Source organism: Aristolochia californica, unplaced genomic scaffold (genome assembly GCF_029961685.1).
Source record: "Aristolochia californica isolate CCGP_79_NKW_82.1479 unplaced genomic scaffold, dmAriCali1.0.hap1 SCAF_9, whole genome shotgun sequence".
Taxonomy (NCBI): Eukaryota; Viridiplantae; Streptophyta; class Magnoliopsida; order Piperales; family Aristolochiaceae; genus Aristolochia; species Aristolochia californica.
In genome coordinates, this window is record NW_027182290.1 from 35332661 (window position 1) to 35357424 (window position 24764).

General features: G+C 39.2%; 4 protein-coding genes across 8 annotated transcripts; 3 read left to right on the forward strand and 1 right to left on the reverse strand.

The window, feature by feature from the left end:
• Positions 1–512: 512 nt before the first annotated feature.
• Positions 513–1961, forward strand: LOC137940006 (uncharacterized). Its single transcript, XM_068784902.1, has 3 exons — positions 513–769; positions 1259–1377; positions 1561–1961. The coding sequence occupies exons 1-3, from the start codon at positions 539–541 to the stop codon at positions 1769–1771; spliced, it is 561 nt and encodes a 186-aa protein (XP_068641003.1). The 5' UTR covers positions 513–538; the 3' UTR covers positions 1772–1961.
• A 187-nt stretch (positions 1962–2148) lies between these two features.
• LOC137941968 (peptidyl-prolyl cis-trans isomerase CYP26-2, chloroplastic) lies at positions 2149–3297 on the forward strand. Its single transcript, XM_068787613.1, has 2 exons — positions 2149–3052; positions 3146–3297. Exons 1-2 carry the CDS (start codon positions 2154–2156, stop codon positions 3246–3248), a joined length of 1002 nt encoding a protein of 333 aa, XP_068643714.1. The 5' UTR covers positions 2149–2153; the 3' UTR covers positions 3249–3297.
• Positions 3298–3346: 49 nt separating this feature from the next.
• On the reverse strand, positions 3347–14472 carry LOC137941967 (uncharacterized). Of its 5 annotated transcripts, none has more exons than XM_068787608.1 (7): positions 14229–14472; positions 13419–13638; positions 7924–8047; positions 7497–7840; positions 6136–7183; positions 3682–3875; positions 3347–3570 (listed from the first exon to the last, which is right to left on the reverse strand). In XM_068787608.1, exons 1-7 carry the CDS (start codon positions 14324–14326, stop codon positions 3517–3519), a joined length of 2082 nt encoding a protein of 693 aa, XP_068643709.1. In that variant the 5' UTR covers positions 14327–14472; the 3' UTR covers positions 3347–3516. The 5 variants fall into 5 exon arrangements, with proteins under 5 accessions (XP_068643709.1, XP_068643708.1, XP_068643712.1 ...); XM_068787607.1 differs by having other exon boundaries at positions 3347–3600; XM_068787611.1 differs by lacking the exon at positions 14229–14472 and adding an exon at positions 9873–9914 and having other exon boundaries at positions 3347–3600; positions 13419–13501.
• Positions 14473–15062: 590 nt separating this feature from the next.
• LOC137941218 (adenylate kinase 1, chloroplastic-like) lies at positions 15063–24172 on the forward strand. The gene is made up of 4 exons (XM_068786534.1): positions 15063–15538; positions 22610–22750; positions 22876–23148; positions 23910–24172. The coding sequence occupies exons 1-4, from the start codon at positions 15236–15238 to the stop codon at positions 24051–24053; spliced, it is 861 nt and encodes a 286-aa protein (XP_068642635.1). The 5' UTR covers positions 15063–15235; the 3' UTR covers positions 24054–24172.
• The last annotated feature ends 592 nt before the right edge of the window (positions 24173–24764 follow it).

Sequence of the window (24764 nt, forward strand, 5' to 3'; positions counted from 1 at the left end):
TCTTTCGTAGAAACCCCTTGTGACTGAAATATTAATCTTAAAATTAAATTGACCCAGCAGCAATGGCTCTTTAGCACATGCCCACTAATGACCATATTATGAAATGGCAAACGGCCGGTATTGCTTCCCCTCTATACAAGTAATCTACGAATTAGGGTCCACGTCCACGACGTCACGCTAAAAAAGTCTTCTCTAACGTCTCCTCGTCACACTGACGCTAAAAAAAATGTGGTCGGCTCTTTTGGACATGGGACCAATCCGTCCTCGACTTCGATTGATTGATCTCTGGTGAGTTGAGTTTCCAGTTGAGGAACCTTGCCAAAGTCCCCATGTGTCCAACGACTAGAGAGGGTAGCAGTTAGAAAGCCGTCACGCAAAGAGACATTAGAGTACAAAAGAAACACCCGGAGGAGGGAAGGAGAAAAAGGAAATATTTAGAAGACCCACTCTCTTCTTTCGGTTGGTATTTCTATCTGAAGCTCTGAATTCCATTGCTGGAAAGAACCCCGCTTTTAGAACCGCACTGTCCTTTAGTTAAATGGGGAGATTGGAGAACCGAAAAATCATTGCACTTGTGGAGGATGTAGATGCTGCTCGATCTGCTCTCAAGTGGGCAGTCCAGAATCTTCTCAGGTTCGGCGACGTTATCACTTTGCTTCACGTGTACCCGTCTTCAAGATCGAAGAACAGGCGGAAGCAGAGGATACGGAGACTCAATGGATTTCAGCTGGCTTTGTCCTTCAAGGATCTATGCCAGGGTATTCCGGAGGTGCATATTTTGATGGCTTTCATCTCATCTCACCCGTAAATCATAACTCTGAAAATTAAGATGATTTCTTCATGTTAATTACACTTCCTGCTCCTTGCCTTTTTTCATTTCGTTCAAAATTTTGTTAGAATTTAACTCCTTTTCTTCTATAGTTGAACGGGCTTTCTTCGTAATAGTTCTTGTAGTTGCTGACAACTCAAAAATCTTTTAAGTTCCTTTCTTTCTTCTTTCGATACTTGATATCATACGTTTCATTCAATTTGAGCGATCAAAATTGAGCACTTGTTACTCACTTTCTACTGTTGGAGATTGCCGTATGCAATTCTCGTCTTCATTTTTCTGATTCTCTTCGTACCTCGACTGTTGAGCAAACTCAAAATTGAGCACTTCTTACTCATTTTTCTACTGTTGGAGACTGCCATATGCAATTCTCGTCTTCATTTATCTGTTTTTCCTCTGTTCATAAAATACAGCATGAATTCGTTGCAGGCGAAGGTAGAAATCGTCGTGACAGAGGGTGACCAAGGCGCGACAGTCATGTCACTGGTGGAGAAACTGAAAGCTTCAACACTGGTTGTTGGACTCCATGACCAGAGCTTCATTTACAAGTAAGCTAACGGCACTCTTCAGGATAACGAAACACAAAATAAATTCTCGCATTTAAGAGCTTAAAAGAGTATTAATCATCGACAACATTTACAGCCCGCACTAAGGTCGGCTTACTTTCCCGACTGAAACAGAACTGTAGCTTCTTAATTACCAATGATGAAACGCGTCTAGTTTGGTTTCAGGACGGTCATGGTCAACACTTGTATCAACAACCTCAACTGTCAAGTACTTGCCGTGAAGCAGACGGTCTCCAGGGTAGATGGGCAAACTAATGCAGAGATATCGCAGATTGAGATTCGCAGTGTTTCAGAGCAAAGAAGCCACTCGCTCCAAGCCTTCCCTTACTCTTTGGCGATGTTGTGGAGATCCAGAAGGAAGAAGGTGAAAAAGTGAGTACAGGAACGATTCTCGATTCAGCCTCGTTGTGAGCATTTTACTCACTAATACCATTAAACAAACATTTTATATCAAGTTTAAAACACTAGTGTTGATATTTGAGCCCTTTGGATCGGCTTAAAACGGAGGAGACACCCCGTGTTGTATTATGGCCTACTTGTTTAGTCCGATTTATCAAGTTTAAACCACTCAGCTCAAATTTACTTAAAAAGTAAGCGATAACGCGGGCCATTGGCTTACTCACGAGTGGCTTAGGCGCCTGGTTTGGTATCCTTCTTATCCACATTCCATGTCGAGACGTTTTTGAGATCGAAAACCGAATGATAACAAAGCCGAGAAGCCGTGAGAATTGCAAACTTCGCACCAAGGGCTTGAGAAAATGAGGCTCAGGCTTTTGCAGACCTCGACTTCTTCGTCGCCTCAACTCCCTCAACCACTACAACAGAAACAAAACCACCCTACTCATCATATCTCCCCACCTCCATCCACCTCTCTTCCCCGTCTCAGGGGAAGTATAAAGATCTCAAGGCGTGATTTTGCAGTCCGAGCGCCTTCTTCTTCACTGCTCTTGCTTTGGGGAACCCAAGCCATTGATCCATTTGGTTTCTCTCTAGCTCAAGCAGATGACGCTCCTCCTCTCGCAGCCAATAATGCAGTGCTAGAAGAGCACCTGAAGACCATTGACTGCTCCAACAGAAATACAACAAAACAGGCTTTCTTTGACGTATCCATCGATGGAGAGCCAGTAGGACGCATCACAGTAGGGCTTTATGAGGCCAACACACCCATTGGGAGCGCCAGGTTCTCAAAGCTGGTCAGTGGAGCAGCTGGTATCAGTTACAGAAGGAAGGAGTTCGTAAGAATCATGCCCAGTTACATACAGCACGGGGGAGTGAGATCCTACGGTGTGGATGCTGATCTAGCCAGGAAAAAAGGAAGTGAACTAGTAGTTGATAATCTGATTTCAGAGTGGGAGAGGACTAGTTCAAATTGTCCTGGAATCAAGAATGTCGCAGGATCATTGGGTCTCATCATACGGGACCCATCAAAGCCACCTCCAAAAGTGAAGCTAGTGGCTAGAAAAGGAAAGCTGGAGATTGATCAGGAGGAAGTTGGAAAAGACCCAAACGGGACGGAGTTTGTGATTTCGACCAAAGACGCTCCTGAGCTGGATAACTCCACCTTAGTTATAGGAAAAGTCGTAGAGGGAATGGAGGTAGTAGAAAGAATCAACAAGGTAAAGACCGTGCAGGAAAATACAAGCTCCCCTTATTTCAGGTGATTGATACAGTTATAGAACTCCGTTTCTGTTCTTGGTGTTAAGCAGATCACTGGATCAAAATGACTCATGAATGGAATTTTGATGCACAGGGTAGCAAAGTTAATAGGAGACAAGAGGGCGGTGGTTGCAGAGAGAGGTTTCAATCGCCCTTACTCAAAGATCGTTATCACCAACTGCGGCTTGATTGATTAACTCAATATATTGCATGTCTTTTCGTCTCTTTGTTGTTCTAATAGAGATGGAACCCCTCATACGACTTGTCACTGTAGTTGTTTTCTGAATAATCCACATCGGAAGACTAGGATATGCAATATTTCATTCTCAATTATCAAATTTTAAAATAACAACTACCTGGCAACAACCATAAAATTGATTCTACCTGGCTTTTGCAAGGCCTTTCTGGTATTTTCATAATAGATATCCAATCTTCCTGCAAAATAGTATGTGCCTCCAACACCTCTTATCCTGATCCATGCAACGACTTCCTTTTCTTTTCAGCTGGAGACATGAAGAGCTGTCGAACAGAAGTAATGGGATCATCCACCTCCAGACACATTTTCTAGTGTCATTAAAAGCATACTAAAAGATTTCGCAATATGCACTCACAAAATACTGCTGCTATTACCTCAATCGTGGATGAATTTGATCGAGGTTCTGTTAATGAAGTACGAGGAGACTCCTCCTGGAACAAAGCAGAGAGTGTCACTTGCCATCCAGGAAGGTGTGACGTGTCTGTTGAAGCAATCCATGGACAAAAATGTCTGTGCTGCTTTATTGGATCAAAATGCATGATCCCTTTTTCAAACTTTAAATCCCTATCTGAAATGCCATAGCACAAGCTGCATTAACCTCTTCATACGAAAGCAATCAAACCAAATATATGCAATCCATGAACATGTACATGAAGAAAATACTGCAACAATAAATGGGCCCTGCTATTCACTCTTCACAAACAGGTTTAACAGGAACATGCACAACATCTAATATGTTGAAGAAGATGGCGTTGCAGCAAACAGAACTTAGTAACTAAGTCATTGCCATATTGAACAGGTTATCGCATACAATATCCATGCAAATATATATTCAAAGATGTCAACGAGAATTTGAATATGTAGCACAAAATCATTGAATAAAGTCAGCAAGGATCCAAGCATGAATGTAGTCTACTTCTTGAACATTCAAGTCATATTCTACAGACATCTCACTTCAGTTTCAAAGAGAAGACTTTGGGTTAACAGAAGTAAGAAAAGAGATTCCTCACAGGCCACTGACCAGTATTTAGGTTGAATATCATAACGAACAATAACAAAGGGAATAGCGAGAAAGAACAACCTCTGAAAACTAATGTGCACTTTTCTTTATCTGCTTTTCCTTGTTGAGATAGGATAGACAGAGATCCACACTGTGGTGAAAATGCATCATCCTGTGTCATTTGTGTTCTTAGATGTTTGAATGCAATCTACTTCTTGAACATTCAAGTCATATTCCATAGACATTGCACTTCAGTTTCAAAGAGAAGAATTCTGGTTAACTGTAAGTAAGAAAAAAGAATCCTCACAGGCTACTGACCAGTATTTAGGTCAAATGAGATAATAAACAATAATAAAGGCAATAACTAGAAATTTGAAAACAAATGCACACTTTTCTTTACAACCTTTTTCCTTATTGTGATTGGATAGACATAAATCCACATTTTGCTAAAAGTGCATGTTATCTTGTGTCATTTGCATGTCTAAGGTGTTGTTTTCAGAAGATAAGTTCAAAATAGTTAGAAGAACAGCTCCTTCTAGGAGTTCATGACATCTCTGAAACCACTCCCTCAATCTCATACGTGAAAATTCTATAAAATAGCCTATAAATGAAATGCTAACCCTTTTATTTCGTATCATGCATAACACAGAGAAGCTAACAAAAGCTAATCACTTCCACATTAAAAGGGAATTAGTCGCAGAACCTAAATGCATGAAACCTCCCAAGATCTGATGCAGCATCTAGAAGATTAACTTTATATGAAATTCAAGGAAGGGGAGAAAGCAGCTAAACCTACGCTCAGTATCTGCCAATTTTCAGCAAGTCAGAAACCATCCTCATTTAGTACGTGCGAATTCATAACAGTAAGCAGTTTAGAAGAGCCTTATTCTGGAAAGTCTTTCATTAGTAGGCTTTATTTTCCCATGTACTAATGGTTGTTTTTAAAAAAACCTAAAGTCATAGTTACTCTTCTAGTTGCTTGAATTCTTTATATGACTAAGATTAGTGGATAAAAAAGTCTCACCATTATGTAGTCATACATGTACTCTTTGAATAAAAAAAGAGAGTTGTTCTTATCAGAGAATAATCCCACATTAGTTTAGGCTCGGAAAGATCCTGTATTTGTAAGTTTGGAAGATCTTCCTGACTTTTGCTAGTTATTTTTGAAGGATTGAACCCAACTTCAACTTAGTATCACAGAAAAATCAAGCCCATTTGTTCCTGCTTCGTGACCCGTGTGCCTTTTCTTTATGTCTTGAGCCAAACTCTAGGAAGATTAAAAAGCCCCACAATTCAATAGTTATGTACGTGCTCTGAGTCCCAACCTGGTTGTCAGATAAAGGAGAATGGTCCCACATTGGTTTAGGATTCAAAAGATCCTGTGTTTATAAAGAGTGTCTCCTACCTTCAGCTAATTACTTGGAAAGAAGCAATCCCATTCTGACAGCTAGTATAAAATGTCCAACTTCAATTGTTATTAAGTCCTACAAAAGTTCTATATTAGTAAGTGTGCTTTAATGTAGCAAGGGTATGCCTGACGGAAACTCGGTTCTAGGAGAAGGATGAACGAAATTTGCTATATAGTCCAATCAACGAGCACTCCAACTCAAATTTTTATCTTTTTTTTAAAGTTTTTGTTTGCACGAGTGTTCCCAATTCAACTGAATAAAAGATCTGACAGAGATCAATAAACAACTAGGATCCATTTCATCCCTTCTAATTTATTTTCTCACCACCAATATCACTGTTAAATCAATAGAAGTTAAGCTTCCAATAAATTTCTATCATAAGATCCCAAAAGGTGAAAAATGATAATAATAGGCCTCACCTGGTGGACAGTCTGCAGTGAATTCATTGTTGATAGACGTCTGAATCATACTGTCCACTCTTCCAACCGTTTGATCATTTGGCAGTTGGTCGCTGTTATCATTATCAGAAACCCCTCCCCCTTCTCTAACTTCTCTGTCACATGCATTATCCAGAAGAGTATCCACTACCATGCCCGTGGGTTCAGGATCGGATGATAAATATGCTTCTACATGGTCAAGTGACTTCTCATTGTCATCTTCACCTTTTCTACAGGTCTCAATAGCATCTGCCACAACTTCTCTAACTTGAGTAGTATGATCCTCCCTTCCTCCACTAATTGCTGCAGTTTCTGCATCTTGCAAAAAGTTGCCTCCACCCATATCTTGTGTTGTACCTTTCTCTTTGCAAATTGAGATGTCCGGCAAGGAGTCGGAACTGGAGAAACAACCCTCTTCCTCAACATTACTGTTATCTTTAGAAGCTCCATCAATTTCTTTTGGTTTCCAATCTTCAGTTCTTTTACGCTTCAATTTTCCCATATTGGAAGCAGAACAAAAGCCAGTTCTCAGATGCCTGCTGATGAGAGGCAAAACAACTGTAGCTCTGAGGTTCTGTTTTGTTGGTGGGAGACCCCCTGCAATTGTCATATTTAAACCGGAAGGCATCTCAGTCAATAAGGCACCAGTAGGGTGTGTCGTGACAAATTCATCACCATCATTGGGAGCCTGAAAACTAACTTCTGCATTTTCAACAAGTCTTATTAACTCTACAGGCCGCTGAACAGCTGAAAAGGCCCATAGTCCAACGCTTGCCCCACAAAACCGGCAATCCAAAACGACAGATGTAGGATCCTCATGGGCACCAGAATTTTCATGCTTGGACTTGGAAACATCATCACTATTGTTTGAGGAGGCAACAATGATCTCATACTCCTGTTTCTTTATTATCTCTGAAAAAGAAATCTGTACTTTGGTCTCTTCTGTAGCTGGCTCTGAATGATCCTTACAGTCAACAATATAAGGCAGTAAACGAGGTTCCCAACCACATAAGCTTATGAGTTTCTGTGCCTGCAAGAGCTTTAGCCATCAGGTACCTAGTATCAAGTGAACCTAATAAGATGGGATTCTTCTGTTCAACACAAATAAATGAGTTAGATAAAAATGGACAGTTCTACTTGTTGTCAGCAAAGAAGAAGCTCCTGATTACATATGGAGAAGATTATGTTCTTCAACGGGGGAAGACAACAAAAGTTCCATCAACAACACTACAACATCTCGTAGACCCTACATTCTTTCTACAGAAAGGATAGATGGTTTACTTGTTCACAGAAAAACGCAAGAAAGCTATACCCAATGGAATTTCTATATTAGAAGTACAAACCTGGTAATAAAGGTCCTGCGAAGCAGCTTCCTTAACCAGTCCTTCATTTCTAGAGTCAGCCAGCACAACTGCACCGCCTAATGCACACAATGGATGAAAATATTGTTCCAGCAACCACTGTAGCTTAGGACTCCACATATGATCAATGGCTGCAGAAGAAATTATAGGAAGGGCTGAAAGTCTAGCTAGTGCAGATAACCGTTCTTTATATCGCTCTACTAATGCTGGAGCAGGTGTGGGTGAGAATAAGGCTAATGTTTCATCACACGCATTGTCAATCCATGGGCAAAATAGTTTATGTCCATTGTCCAGCTTTAAGCTGAATACAGCAGCTGCCTTTTCAACTGACATCACCAAATACCTATTAGACATTAAAATATAAGAAATAAAGTGTGGTAGCAACAAGTGAACAGAGAACATAGCATACCTTGCTGCTGTGTCCATGATGAAGGAGTGGAAAAAAGGAGGCGAGCTCCACATGCCTCACAAGAAATGGTATCCATATCGACATTCACCCAGCCCCTCCTAGCACAGTTTACTGGACTAACCACCTGAGAGAGAACACAAAATAAGACTGAAAAGTTATTGATTTGAACAAAGGTAATTTGGACTGTGAGCAATACAGTAAAGTGTAAGTAAAAAAAAGTAGTGCAAAGCATTTATATTGGGACAATATCCATCTATTCTACTCTAAGGAATGGATGGAAAACAAGAAAAAACACGAAGTTTAACAGAAACAGTAAATTATGTATGAGGTTATTAACTACTCATGATAGAAATGTACAGGACTGCATTGCTATTCACATATTAAAAAAGAAGAAGTTATCTTAACATCCAAAAACCTGTCAGACTTGAATGTAAGACAAATCAAAAGTGCCTTATCACCAGTTAACTAAAGGTTCAATCCATGTTTTACATAAAAGTTCTAGGAGCAGCACAAGGAGTCACAAAATTAAAACCTGCATGTTTGCAACAAATGCCTGATGCCTATTCAAGTAAAGAAAAGTTACTCCAAAGGAAGAACCAACCAAAAGCAGGGAATGCTAGGTATCTCAGGTCATGGATTCTATCAACAAATTATTCCAGTCTAGTTCTTGTCATTTCATAGTACAAGCGGTACTTTTATATGCAATAAGCGTAATTAATACCGGAGCATTTACAATTGTAAATATATAAATCACTTATACCCACTAAAATAAAGATGGTGCCTTGAGGAGAAGTTATAAGCTTATAAGCATTAAAAAAAAAGGCCCCCATCCAGTGATCTCCACCAAAATTAGATCAAACAAAATCAACTTATCAAATGAAATGTACACAGAAGCTGAAACAATAACAAGATGCAACAGATAATGAAGAAAAACTGTGTGCGAGACCACATTGCATTTGAGGCCTTCAGTGGTATGTGAGACAGCATTTCCATAAACTGCATTGAATCTTGACCAGAATCTTGCCAGGTGTGTTCAGTTACATAAGACAAGACTTACAAGATGGTATATACCAAAAGTAAAAAGAAAAAGAAAAAATCCAATTTTAATGTCAGTTGCGTTGAAGAGCCATATATGGAAGTTTTACATGGCTCTCACAGAAAGAAAATTTAAAGTAAAACAATTAATATGGTGGAGTCTTATTGGAGTCTCATGAGAGAAAATCTCACACAGAGTCTTTTAGTGTTATTAGTCCTCTATTTATGTTACAGTTACTTGTTTTAGGACTTAAATTCAAGAGATATATTTTGGGTGTAACTGGGATATAGGTAGTATAATTATACTCTAACTCTAGGTATTTCTTCTATTGTAAATAGAGTACCATTGTACTTAGTTTAACACAGCCAATGAATTATTTTCTTCTCCTAAAATTTCAACATGGTATCAAGGCAGGTTTTGTGATTTGATTTAGTCAACCCACAAAGAAAATGGAGCACATATTTTGGTATGATCCTTAACTTTTGGCATTCAATGTTTTTCTTTGTTATTCAATTTCTTCTTTATCATAGAGTAATGTTTAGCAAACTAGCTCTCATTATTCTGTCCTAATTTTATGCTCCCCGTTGAATTCCTTGCTAGATTTTTGCATTTACGTTCCTTGTTTGATTTAGCCATGTTCTCAACTTCATTGATTGTATCAACTTATCATGTACAATTAGTTTCCCTTCTAGCCTTAACATTTGATCAACCTCAACCATTATTGCAGTGAGCTTGCAATTTTTTTTAAGTTTAGACTATAAGTGATCTGCATGGAGAAGGTTATATGTTCTTGGATAGGCACTGAACGATTGACACCAGGTATGATAGATACCAAACAGATCTCTTTCATAAGTAATGGGAATAGTGTCTGGTGCACCAATGAAAACCACATTCATGATCCACACGTTCATACCTCTCCAAGGTGCAGAAAAATACGTCATTCTTACCAGCCCTCCTAAAAAATACATCTTGGATTAGGAAAATCCTGAAAGAGGGAACCATCAAGATACCAAAAAAATAAATCTCCATAGCAACAATTCAGACTCACAAACTGACACTTTCAACATGGAAGACTCGTAAGGAATCAAATAACCCAGTAAAATTGTTGCAAAAATCAAGCATGAAACGTGAAACTCAGGAAGTGGGTCCTTTTCAGATGTCATTAGAAGAGTTTAGATTGTCATCAATTTGCCGGCTAGTATAGTCGTTATAAACAGAACCCCACGATCTCCAGATCAAGATCAATTTTCGACACCATTGAAGCACGCACAAGAACGACAGAAGATCTTTGGTTTTACTCGACAAGATTGTAGAGAAATTTCCATCTGAAGTCACTGCTGAATGCCGAGAGGCAAAGGTCTAATTTCACATTTTTTATGCAATTGAGAAATTAAAGTCCTATTTGAATTCCTCTTCAATTGGATCATCAAAGTCCTACAAAGCTTTGATATCCTTCTCCTACGTAAATTTGGGAAGTTATAGCTTTTTAACTATTGTGTTTGATTTTCAAATGGATTGACCATGGGGTAGAGTAAGCAAAGGGAAGGATGCCGCATGAGGTGAGGCATTCAAAACTCGGGGCTGGGTCTTGGTCAAATTCATCTGATTCAAGCAAACAAAATGGGTGTGACCACAATTGTTATGCAAGTTCAACTTCAATAAATTATTATTCTGATTTTGACTTGCTTGTCTGCATCAATTGCCTATGTTCTACGTTGTCATCTCCAATAAATTTAGTTTACCCCCTAGAAATTGCTTTGAGATCATACTTGGTTCAAATTGTTTTAATTTTATGGTACTACGGTTGCAGTCTCTCCTAGAATTTAAAAAAAAAAAAAGGTCATTTTTTTAGTTGTCTAAAAATTCCAGATATTTCTAGATATTTTTTATATGCTGTTTAACCTTTAGTATTTCTTCAATTTATCATTTTTTATATGACTTCGGAGCAATGCCTATAGACCCACTGTTTGCATAGAACAGGAGTGCTCGCAATACCTAGCATAAGTTAAGTCTTTTTATTCACCTAAGTGGTATTTTCTTTCTAAATTATCCTTAAAAAGTGAATAGTCTATTTTTTAATGCTCTAATATTGAGATTTTTTTCCGCCTTTGAAATTGAGCCGAGTTTTTTCAGACTTGGACCATTTTGACTGGCATATGGAGTTTTGTTGTTTAGCTAGGAGCTTTTTTCTTCTCTCATATTTGTTTTGTGCAAGTTGGGGCTCTTGAAAAAGACCGAGTGATCCCTAATGTGAAGGGGAGAATAAAAGAAAAAGTACAAGAAAGAAGTATTTGGTACAACCTAAAGAAGAATTCTACATGTTGTAGTATACATTTTTTTTATGTGACCAGTTATGCCAAAAATCTAAGGGGGCAAACATAAGATGAAGAATTCAAAGATTTTTTCAATCCAAAGCATTGAAGACCAAAGAAGATTGAAGACAAAAAAATTCACTTTGCAAACTGATGTTATCAACTCATGCTTGAGGGGGAGTGTTGAATAACACATATGGAAAAGTGTTTCATGACCCTCATAGGAAGAAGTCTCACAGTGGAACAATTAATATGGTGGAGTCTTATAAGAGACTCATGGAAGGAGATGTCTTTTAGTGTTATTAGTTTTTTGTTTATGTTATAGTTGTTTACTTGTTTTAGGACTTAAATTCAGGAGATACACATTGGGTTTAACTAGAAATATGTAGTTTAATTATACTTTAACTCTAGTATAATGGAGGACAATTGTACTCAGTTAACACAGTCAATAAATTATTTTCTTCTCCTAAAATTTCACCAAGTTGTAACTTATATCATCAGTCTTGTACCAATTGTTTTTTCAGCGTTTCATATTTTGTTTCATGATGTACAATGCTCCTTTTGAAGCCACTTGTCATTATCAAAAATTAAATTAAAAAAAAGAAAGCCGAGTCCCACGTGTAGTGGGCCATATGGAAGAATTTTCCCACTCCCTTATGCTCAACAAGCCTTTTGGACAGCAGACTAAAAGGCACAGTCATGCAGGTTCAGAATTTGTCTCCTAAGAATGCTCAATGATACCTGCACCAGATTCAATTTAGATCCAAAAACTCAGGTCTGCTAACTCTCTTTGGCCAATCTGTCTGCAATTTATTCAACACAACAACGAACATGAGACCATAAACCTTCATGTTGCTGGAAGAGGTCCATGGTTTCAAGTGATGGAGGTGAAACCTTTCTTGTCATAAACATAAGAAGATAGATGAAAACTAGATACCCCTACTGTGGGCCAAGATACAGCATAAAGAATCATGTCTCATGTTCAAGATGCAATTGAACATGACATTGCATGAACAACTTTAGGTAAAATCTGCAATGGAAGTTGAACATGAACTCAAATCTGAGGTGCCACCTTCTGATGCCAAGGAGTGGAACACTGGCTTCACCTTGACCTCACTGTGCACTTCATGTTGCTATATGCTATAGTGTTACTGCCTCCTTATGCTAATTTGCTTCATGAAGGAGCAAAATGCTATGAACTCAATGAATATATATGTCCTTATATGTTTGATGAAGGAGCCAATATCATGAAAATGACTACGCTAAACTTAATGGCATCACAATTGAAATTGATTCCTCTGAAATCAATTAAAAACTAAGCAAATACAATGGAGCAAAGAAAGCATCCAATAAATTTTGTTAAGGACAGTAAATTACTACTTTTGTCATTTGAATTTACACAAAGAAAGCAATAAAGTTGCTCAATGAGCATTGTTGTTTTCAATTAATTCTTAATGAATATGAAGGGCAACCAAAGACTCTTCAAAAGAAATAGAATGCAAGATAGTGGCATGAGACATGGTGAAATAGCATGTGCTGATGTGCTGATGTGCTTGCTTGCCAAGTATCATATGTTCCAGTTTTTTTTTTTTTAAGATTGCAGTAACTGAAATAGATTTTAAATTGCTTTACTGCATGCTGTTATAACCAACATAGGTAACCAATTGAGATTAAAGCCTCAGCCGAAGGGATGAGCTTTGACAATACCCTTGATATAGAAACACTTTAAACTTAAATAGAATCTGTCAAGGGAATGCTTTCTTATTCTTTCGAAGACAGTTTCCTTGATATATACATCGAAAGACACCCTTTGAGGCTCAGCAGAGAACAGTGATGCCAATTAACCCAGGACTGAACCCACAGGGCAATCAAATTCTGTTATTTCCTAAAGTCAGATGAAGAAGAACAAGAAGAAAAAAAGGTTGATTTATGCAAAATATGAACTGATATACTAACAATTATAAGGAAAACCTTAAGTAGTGTATTTTTCATCCTGAAATCAAGAAGAAAGTACTTACTATCACCAATGGTTCAAGTCATCACTGCACCCAGTCAGTGAAATAAGAAAATAAAATATTTCCATCAGATACATCACATCTGCACTAAAATAACAAATGTAAATGAAAATTATGAAGTCAGATTCGAACCTTGGGTTTAGCGAACCATGTCATCGACTTAAAAGTGGATAAACGTCTCATGAGATCTCCTCTGTCCCATGGTCTGCAAACTGGTGCTTCCGATCCTAAGGGAGCCAGAGACCGCTTGATGCCATTCTCTTCCATTAGGTTATGTCTCAAACTTTGATCTGTTTTGGAGACTGGGGTCGATTTTAGCTGCTTTTTACCTCTAGATGATTGACCCGTGGAACTACAAGCAAATATATTAAAAAAAAGGTAAACAAGTAATCTCCAGAATCATACGTTGAGTATGTAAACCATTCTGTCGATTCTGGGAGAATCCCGTATCACAATTCCAACAGAGCTGACAGTGTAATCGTAAAAGAATGAACAACAGAGGTCTTAAGCTATGATAATCAGTTGGAAAGAAACAAAGACACTGAAACTCTTAAACAGATGAATGTTGGAAGCGCTTAAACAGATAAAGATTTACGGTGGCAGAGTTTGCTAATATTGTAGAAAGACTATGATGGAAAAACTAGAAATCGCCAAGAAATCTTAAAATACGGATTTAAGAAGAGTTAATGAAGTAAGCATTTCTCATTCCATTCCATTCAAAGGCACACAAGAATTTAAAAAGCAAACCTAAATGCACCAAGACATGGTATTAATTTAAGAAAAAATCAGCTTAAAGTTTATCAGACAAAGAGGTAACGTCAACAACGGATACTCGTAAAAATAATCATCGAGTCGTCTTACAGCATCGAACGAATGCCAATGAAATGTTAGCATAAGCACAAGAGTACAGAGAGACAGGGAGAGAGCCGGAAGAAAGAAAACCTGGATGGAGGGGAAGAGGAAGGAGGAGGTTTTGATTTTGGAGTACGTAAGAGCTTGTCCATGACCTTCTGAAATCTCTTCTGTGAATCTTCCATCATAGCTTCCTAGTTAGCAACGTAAAATCTGAAACGTTTTAAAGATATTGAATATCGGTGAGTTTTTTGCCGTCTTCTTCTTCCTTAAACCCTAGTGCCACCATGAATAACAGAAGAGAAGCTCTCTTCCTGGTACGAAAATGGTACTAATCTTGTGATATTGTGGCGAAATGCAGGTCGATGGTATCTGCTAGAAATGGAATAAGCCGACCATGTCATGCAGCTTTAGTGGTAAATGATCGCCAGCATCGTCTGAAAAACGCATACCATCGACCGTGTCATGCAGCTTTAGTGGATCTGAACTCTCTCCAATGTGATACGAATCACACTGGGCCGGCCCCCCGGTCCGCTGTGAAACCGGTTGCAGCTCCGCGGTTCCGACTTCCAAGCCGGGCCCACTTCGTTTCCTGAAAAATCACATGGGCCACTTCATATCATATACTTTCTACAGTTTGGGCACAAACACACCCTATGGAGCCAAAAAGATCAGGTCCAATGCAGCAAATTGATCTTTTGAAACTTCTTTGTAGGCCGATGGGTCTCTCAAATTTTCAACAAGGGACTTGATATTGACTTGTCTAGCCCGACGGACCCGTGATGATGTGTTGCACGTAAGAGATTGTCTGAGCGATCTTTATTGATCGAGACCAGGAGCAGCATCAAATTGTATTATTGGAGGGAAACGTATCGTAATGGTACTGGTCAAGCGGGTGTCGCTCAACCTTCCTGAGTTCCAGCATTGGGGAAGTCGTTACATCAGAGAAGAGAGTCGGAGACGATCACAATTTACATGACATTTCGATAAAGTTTAAACTATAAACAGATCTCAACATCTAATGAACGATACATTTCCTTCCCGGAAAAGTAGAAAACTTCCTTCCCAGTAGGCGATTATCCTTTTCCTCCTCTCTCATGGCGGCTCTGAACCGCCTCCTGAGGATCCAACCTTTCTCCTCGTCTCTCTTATCCCTTCGGTGCTTCACCGCTCTCGCTTCTGAAGCTCACCTTGGTTTCGCTGATTCTTTGTCGCACCACCGCATCCCTCCCCGTTCGGATCACTCAAACAGAAATGTCCAGTGGATTTTCCTCGGCTGCCCCGGCGTCGGCAAGGGTACTTATGCTAGTCGTCTCTCCCAGCTCCTTGGCGTACCTCACATCGCCACTGGAGATTTGGTTCGGGCAGAACTCAAGAGCTCCGGCCTTCTCGCTGATCAGGTATGACTTTCCTTCTTTAATTATCTACCTCATTTTTTTCTATTTCTATCGTTATTTGTTGGTTGCCTTTGTCATTGTTTTTGTCACTTCAACTTGTTGGGAGCGGAAACGACTGACTTTCACTGGGTAACTCTACATTACGACTGTCTGACCTGTTTTTGCGTCTCATTTACTTTTCTTCCTTTTTTCGTTTGGAGTGACCTGTAGCGAGAAACAACTCCTCGTTCTTTGTTATTATCGCATGCCATTTGCTTTTAACTATTCATTTAGTTTGTTTGTCTATTTAAAACCATAAGAAATAAAGTGCTTGTTTAGCTGTTCTTGTTGTTGTTTGTTTTTGTCATTGCATTTTCAGTTGAATTTGAAGGGATTTATTTTCTTTTTCGTGGTGAATTGACCGGAACTTGTATTGTGGATTTCTCTGAAGTAGTTCCATTGGAATAATTTGCAGATGTACAGATCTATGTTACATTGTGAATAGTTTGATTCTCTGGGGGATTCATGGTGTTTTACTATTTGCTTGTTCCCTGATTCTTGACCTGGTTCAGTATTAATTCACTGATAAAGTAGATCACAAAAAGTTGATTAATTCTAGCTTGTTTTATTTTCTCTTTTCTGTTTGTCAATTATCTCAACCATAGTACAAAATCGTAGAATTTCATGTCACTTAAAATGTAAATTCACGCCTTTTCGATGAGTTTTCCACCTTCTCTCCTTTATGCATGAGAGAGACAAAGTGCATCATCCACTTTCCTTGTTGATTGATTCATTTTTGTGCAATGCTAAAGAAAAACTGAATGCTACTTTCCTTGTGTACCAGCAGACCCACATTTATAAATTATGATGTGGTAGGCACAAACATCTTTGAGAGCTCACGGTGACAACATCCTGGTCCATGGATTCTTGCTTTGTCGTTATTGGATGAATTGTGGAAAAAATATGTAATGTTCCATTTAAGGAAAGGAATGAGACCATTGAGTTTGGTGGGTAAAATCTGGTCATACCAGATGTTATGCATTCATGATTTTTTTTTTACTTAGGTTACTCTTATTTGTTATTTACACAAATAATGAGCAAACTGTACGACTCCACATATCGTTTGGACTACACCAGCATATGGTTTTCAATGAAGTAAGCAAAAGAGAAAGAGTGAAACTTATTTTTGAACAAATGATTCAGATGTCAGAAGACCCCTCTCTGGCATCAACACCATTTGATCTCGTCATTGTATCATTACATTGGCTGTATCAGGGTCTGCTACATGAGTCCGTTTTTTTTTTTTTTATTACTGCATTTGGTATTTTGTAAAATCAGATCTTCAAAGTGAAGAAGAATCTTTGTTGAATGTGGTTCTTAGGTCCATGGTACTTACTCCTACCTTCTGTAAATATAGTGTTGAAGGGTGAAAAACATATGGTAGTGAAAATAGCACGAACTTTTGTTTTTTTCCTCTTTGCAAGGATATGGCCATAGCTGAACAATATAAGTCGCAGCCTCTCTATTTTATATTTTATTTTTTTCATTTTTTAATTCTAACATGATATGAAAGGTGTAGACATCTGAAACCAGTTAAGATACAATCTGAATTTCCTGTTATCTGTGGTGTAACCTCATTGCTGAGCCAAGTAATTGCATGTTCTCTATATTTTTCTTTCTGCATTTGTCAGTTGGAACCTCTTCATTTATTCTTTATCCTAGTTCTTCTGACTATTTCTTCCATTCCATTATTAATTTTCATCTTTTTTTTTTTTTTTTTGTCCTTTAACTGATGAGAAAAGTCTCTTCGCTTCCTTGCATCCTTTCAACATGCCCAAACCATTTTAATGACTCTTACTTTCATTTTTTCAGTGTTCGCCATATTTCTATTCCTTATTTTGTCATTCCTAGTTTTGTTTCTCAGCATTCTCATCTCTGCCATCGTCATGTTTTCTAAATGCTTGCTATACCACCAATGTTCGTACCCTAATTATGGATGCTTTAGAAGTCATTTTGTGAAATTTTGACTTCCCCTTTTTCATTTTAGATTCTTATGAAGACTTCCAAGATGCCAGTCTCCACTTAAGTTATCCTGCATTTATTCTGTGAAGTGCATCCTCTTCTATTACCCCTTCCTTTTGTATAATCAACTCTGTTGAGCGGGGAAGGGGTTCAACCCAAAAATCCAACCAACTCAATTCATGGAAAGAGTTGGTGTAGCTTGGTCCTCAATCTGCATTAGAGCTCACATCCTCTTAATTTGTCCATTAAAGAGACAAATATGGATGTCCTTCTTGAACTGAAGATTGTGACGGGGACTCTGGAATAAAGGGACTTGCTCTATCTGTAAGAGAAACATGTGTAACAACAAAAAAAAAAAAAAAAGTTTCACCTTGTTGTTCTTAACTGTATTTGATCTCTTATTTGTGAGGTCCGATTTTTAAGTTCTATTCTATTTTGTTTTGACACCATGGTGTCATGTGATGATGTAGAAATGTTGGTATTTTAGTTAAGAAATTCGAAAGTATATAGAAGGAAACTGACAACCATGCACACATAGAGAAATTTTGCCTGTCTTACACTTTATAAGCTCCTATCATAAACTTTTTTCTCCATGTCTTTCAGAACTAACCTGACATGCCTCCTTGTTGGTTTCATTTGGAGATCCATCTTTGTTAGAATCAGAAAATACTTAATGAAAACCTAAATGCATCCAGTTTGAATTCAGTTGTTAGAAACAACATATTAAGTTATAGAAAGACAGAGAGCTACATTGTTTTGCTTTCATTGTCAACCTATCCTGAAAAGTGGACATATGATGATTAGGATTGCTGACCTTGTTGACCACCATGAATATGGTGCACATCAGGCATCATTATGAGCTAGGCTGTTTGCATCCTGCACCTGGCTGTAAGTTTTAACTGAGTCTGGTGAAATTCAAGTGACAATTTTCAAATAATAGTTAGTAGAATATTTGTGATACAGCACCTGGAATCATCCTGATTGTTTGGTGATCTCAGTCAAAATCTGTTTAAAATGTTACAGCTAGGGTTGATCTATAGATCCAAGTCTGGTGTCTGGTTTAACCTTTTCAGTTCTATGTATGAGTTTTAACTACAATAATTGAAAGTGAGAAACCTGTTGTCTAGTCATCCCCTCCATCTAGTGGTGTTCTATATTGGTTGACCTTCTCTTATGTTGTTACAAACATTTCAAGGAGAATAAAAACCAGTAAATGCTAACAAGTGCGATGATCTGAGTTTATATTGTGTGATACCTAAAATACTACGTGCTAGTGAAGTATTATCCGTTCACTTAATGGTGGCGAAAATCTTAGCTGTATGAGTTTTCTATGGGATAATTTTAAATGGATCAAAATTCTACAATCTGTACTGGTCAGACTTAGAACAGGAATTGGTGACTCATGTATGTGCATGTTCGCATGCTTTCAATTTTATTTCATAATGGTAAAGCTCCACTTTTTGTTTGTTCTTTTAATACCATCTGCCATCTTCTCAATGCCCTGCAATAAGCAGCAATCACTTTCCTGGATTCTTTAAAAAATTTCATCCTTCTCCCTTCTCTCTTAAAAGGGACCCCAAGTCTTCATGATGAAAGAACTCTATCAGTCTTCCTCTTCTCTTCAGAGCTTAGAGGCTCGCACTTGTGAGCCTGACCTTCACCTCTCTCTCTCTCTCTCATTACTTTGTTTCTGCTATCTATATCCCAACTGCAGCATTTTGTGGACATCTTTCAGGCTACCCTGATGTCAGAAAGACCCTTACCTAGTTGCCTCTTTCAACATTTGTCATCTCTGTCTGATCATTATTGTAGACTTCTCTTCCTTTATTCTCGTGCGGAAAAGGATGCTGCGCTACTTGTCCCTGTAATGGAACACAACTGGTTAGTTTTGATTTCAGAATGGTCTGAAACTCCTCTTTGCTATCCCCTCAGCCAATGGATCTCGATTTGGAGGCTACCAGCGGAACTCTGGTCGGACACTGCTCTCAATTGAATCACCCAATCTTTCAGTAAACTAGTCAAATGGGCAGAAGACACGAGTTGCAGAAACAGGCTAGATGTGGCCATGGTCTTCACCATCCTAATGTCTCTGTGGACAGACTTCCTCTTTCTTCAAACTTGTCATGGGGGCCAATTTTTTCTGGATCAAGATTTCCTTCGATGAAATGGGTACAGAGTGCTCACCAACGATGCTTCAACGACAAGAGGGACACTCTTCTTCCCCAACCTTAGCCCCAACTTTGGACCGAGTCATTGCTTGTCCGAGTCGACTCACCCAACCCAGTATTTCTATGGCCACCTCGAACTCATCCACTTCCCTTCCAAATTCTACTTCGAATTCAAATTTTATGAATCTGACACATTCTGCTCACTTAGCTTTTAAAGTAACCAGGCCTGCACCTGAACCTGTCCTCTCTACCAGCCCAATTACCAAAACCAATGCCTCACCCACTACCATTAAAGCCTTTGAACCTACCATCTATCCCGTGCTTGATGCCCCCTTTCAACCTCACTCCCTCCGTGATCCCTGCCTTTCACCCTCTACAAAAACCTCCGTATGTTTTCCACTATCGATTGCCACGTCAGCTGGCCCCACTCCTACACACTGCACTGTGACGCCTTTAACCAAGGTGAAAACTCTCTCTCCCTTGCCATGGACTTTACATCTTCAGCACTTGGCAAACTCAACCTGTGGCAGACCTCTACACAGCCCCGCTGAAGTCAACCCAAGCCCAAACTCAGATTATTAACCACACTTCGAAGCTCTCGCTGGCACCTCTCACCTCTGTGACAAAATGGTTTCCCCTTCACATTCCCCACATGAACCTAAACAAAATTATCAATCGGATTCAGAATTCACGACTGGGGCTGTTCCTAGCACTGGTAATCCTTTGCCCCCCATTCTGGCCACCTACCAGCAAAGAAGACGAACTCAGAACTGTCCAATTCTACATGGCAAACCCAGAAATGCTGCTCCCCAGCCACTCGAAGCTGACCTCTGTTGGATTCCTTGCCCACCCCCAAATGAGAGGTTGTCCCGCCTTGTTGAAGAGTTGGAAGCAGAGCGACACTGATACGATGATGAGACGTGGCAACAAATGATGAATTTAGCGTGTCTTATGCGAGTAATTTACAGTGGACACCTGCCTAGGGACAGCAATGCTACCAGAGTCCAAGAGGAAACAGAAGGTACTCATCACCGATTTGGAGATCCCTTTATCTTCTCCTTCCAACATTCTCCTCAGCCTTCAGATTTTATGTGGGTAACGGACAATCAATAAATTTCTATGGAGATTGGTGGGCTGAGAATGAAACCCTTTAGAGCTCTTTTGGTGGGTTATTTCGTCTATCTTTGCAGAGAGAGGTTTCGGTTGTTGATGCTTTTGGAGATGGTGGATGGAATCTCCACCCCCAGTGTGAGCTTTTAGACGCCAAGGCCTTGGATGCTAGCTGGCTGTTGGACTCTATCTAATTAAGTTAGTTACGTTCTCATGCGCAAGACAAGTAAATTTGGTGGCCCGATAAGAGTGATATCTTCTCTGTGTCCTCTGTTTATTGCTTCATCAAAGGGTGGCACTCCCACAGGGGGTTGAACACGATGTTCCATTCACTTGGCGCCTTTGTGCCCCTCCCAAGATCAAATTCTTCATGTGGAGTGTTTGCCTCAATAAGATCCTTACGATGGATATTCTTAGACGGAGAGGTCACTCCTCGATTGATCTCCTTTGCCCATTATGCAACTCAGTGGAGGAATTGATTAGCCATCTCCTCCTGCAGTGCCCTTTGTGCAGCTCGTGTGGACCTCCATTCTTTGCAAGGTCGATTTACAATTGTTTGCCTGCAAATCTGATTCCTGCTATTAGGATGCTTTTTGGTTCTGCTCTTCCTAAGATGGGGAAGTTGATTCTTTCTGCTTGTGTTGCTTTTCTTTGGGGTCTTTGGAATGAGTGAAACCGTAGATGCTTCAATGCCAAGTTTGAATCCCCTAAGAGAGTTGTTGACAATATTTTAGGGCACATTTCCTCTTGGCTGCTCACTAAGAAGGTCTTCTCCCCTTTTTTGGGTTCCACTATTTGGGATAATTGGCACTGCCTGGTTCGGTTACATACTCGATCAAGGCCCCCCATTGTTAAGGAATGGTCCCTGCTTGGGCCCGGGTTCCTCAAGCTTAATTTTGATGGTCTTGGAGGGCCCTTTGGGTATTTCGGATTCGATGATTGCTGAGTTTCATAGCCTCCTTAACGGTCTCCACATCTTTCACAATGATTGCATGGGCCTTATTCACATTGAAGGAGATTCCAAGGTAATGATTGGATGGTGTGCTCATGATTCCCCCCAGAGCCACTAGGACGTTTTCTTTGAAATTGATATTGTTTCTCATTTTGATTGTATTTGGACTCACATTCCGAGATCCACCAATTTTGCCGCTGATGTACTTGCTAAGCAGGGTGCAACCCTCTAATTCCTTGTTGTCAGGAGCTTTGCTCCCTTGGTTTTTGTTTTTTTGCTTTCTTTCTCTTAATAAAATCATCCTTTTCTCAAAAAAAAAAAAAAGACCAGTGAGGGCATAAGAGCCCTTGCTGGTTAAGTGAGCCTGTTCTTCTTTTAATTTCTTCTAGTAGGTATTTATTTTTTTAAGTAAAGATGTTCTTTAAAATAAAAATATGTTTTTTCTGTCATTTTTTGGAAGATTTGGCTCCATCAGGACAGTTAATCCAATGTTCAGGAAACATCGATTTGCATTTTTTTTAATTGAAAGATATGTTAATTCATAGTTTATAATACATGCTACAGAAGTTTGTTCCAACTTCTCCAACTAATTCTATGTGATTTGTTTGTTTCAAAACAAATTATATGACTTTTTAGTTTTTTTATTATAATTATACTTTTCAGGATTTTTTTATTTATGATCTGACTTGTATTTCCTTTTTAGTTGTTTAAAAATCCCATTACTATGTTCGAATTCTGGTTTCATACATTGGCATCACTAAATTTTGGAAGGACAGAAATTGATTGGATGATTTTCGTAGGAGACAACATTCAATTAATGTTTTCTTGTTTTCCTTTCTGCAGCTTAAAGAAATTGTGAACCAAGGAAAATTGGTTTCAGATGAAATTATAATAAATCTTTTGTCGAAGCGTCTTGAAGAGGGTGAAGCCAAGGGAGAATCAGGATTCATCCTTGATGGTTTTCCAAGAACAATAAGGCAAGCGGTGAGTGACTTCTCTGTTGATTCTATTGTGAATATTGGGAAACTTGCTTCCAGGAATTTATCCTCGGTACATTGTGTTTGTTCCATTCTGATTCTCTGCAGTAAAAAATTCTATTTCATGTGCAGGAGATATTGGAGGGAGTGACTGACGTTGACCTGGTGGTCAACCTTAAACTCAGGGAGGATATTTTAATTGAGAAATGCCTGGGTAGGAGGACTTGCAGTCAATGCGGTGGAAACTTCAATGTTGCCTCCATTGACATTAAGCCTGAGAATGGTACGCCTGGAATTTTTATGGCCCCACTTCTACCCCCTCCACAGTGTGCTTCTAAACTCACTGTTCGGTCTGATGACACTGAGGAAGTTGTTAAGGAAAGACTGCGAATCTACAATGAAGTGGTATGCTCCTCCTCTCTCCCTGTGTTATTAATAATCCACCTTTGAACAGTTCATCTAGTTAGTGGTATATCTAGCATTGGATAGAACGGATTCAATTTTGTGAAGCTTAAGAGATACTGAATTGAATTTAGGATACGAAAAGGAGTATCAAGAAAATGGAAAAGTAAAACAAAATAGCACCTTGGGAGATGTTAGTGATTGAAGGTGCAAAAAGGCTTCCTCTGCTGCATTCATAATCCTGTGATGTTATGTGCCCCTGGGAATAGCCAGTATCAAACTCATACCCTCCACCTACATATCTGGTCATGAGATGCCACCATGAGCTCATATGCTCGTTGTGGTATCAAACTCTAGCCGATGGCCTGATGGTAGAGAGGGGAGAGGGTGGCCCTCTTGCTATTGTCCCTCAGATCATGGTCTGAAACATGATAGGGGAGGTCCCTTTTCCACTCGGGCAGTGGCCCATTGATGTAGGGGCACAATCACACAGATTATTTTGGGTGGGTGGGTGGCTGGTCAGGGTGACTAGGTGGACTCCTGCGGAGCTTCACTTGCAAATTTTGTGCAAAACAGCATATAACAATTTTGCTTGGGAAAACTAATTACAAATTTTATGATGTTGTATGGACCCGACTTAAAAAAATCAGTGGCCTGGATTAATACGAAATGACTCACATCGAATGGGCCACATTTTTCATGTCCTAGTTTCCTGAAGCATTTGGGGGTTTTGTTTATCATAAAAGTAAAATTTGATTTTGCAGAGCCAACCTGTGGAAGGGTTCTATCGAAGCCGAGGGGTGTTAATGGAGTTTGATTTACCAGGAGGCATTCCAGAGTCCTGGCCGAAGCTGCTGGAGGCTCTAAATCTTGACGACCATGAGATCAAGCAATCTGCTGCAGCATAATCTTTTAGCATCCAAGTGGGGGTCATTCTTTTGATGTGTAAGATTCTTGCACGTCAGTTTAAAAGATTTTGGAATAAAAAGCTTGAATTCTGTCTTCTGGAATAAATATACATTGGCAATATTCAACTCGGGCTTTCTTAGTATTTGGTACTAATACAAAGGTCGGTGAACGTGGAAGGTGGGTGGTATTCTTCTCAACTCGAGCCTTTGATCGTAACAGAAAATTTTGTCCATTTTTATTTTTTGGTGTGCCGTGAACAGAGTCAGGTAATATATCCTTTTGTTAGATAATATACCATCAATTTTATGTTGGACGTGTCTAGAATTATCTTACTTTTTTCTATATTTCTATTCTATTTTGAGCCCGTGCATCAGGTCGTATACGACATGGAAGTCAGCGAATAACAGCTATGGACTATGCTTTATCGGTGCTCAATATAGCTTTGTCATTAAATACAATGATCACATCCGTATTGACATCCGACTAGGAATAAGCTGACGGGAACGCGGTTTAAGATTGGGCCCACACTATCACTTTTACAGCTGTTGATTACCTGTGATAACTTTGGGCTGTTGTGGGGCCATTTTAGCAAATGATTGGAACGATTGATCTCCACGGTCTTTTCATTGGAATAACTCCAGCATTCAATATCTGATTACAATTCATGGCGGGTCCCGGACTCGTACACGTGAACGAGTAATCGGATGGTT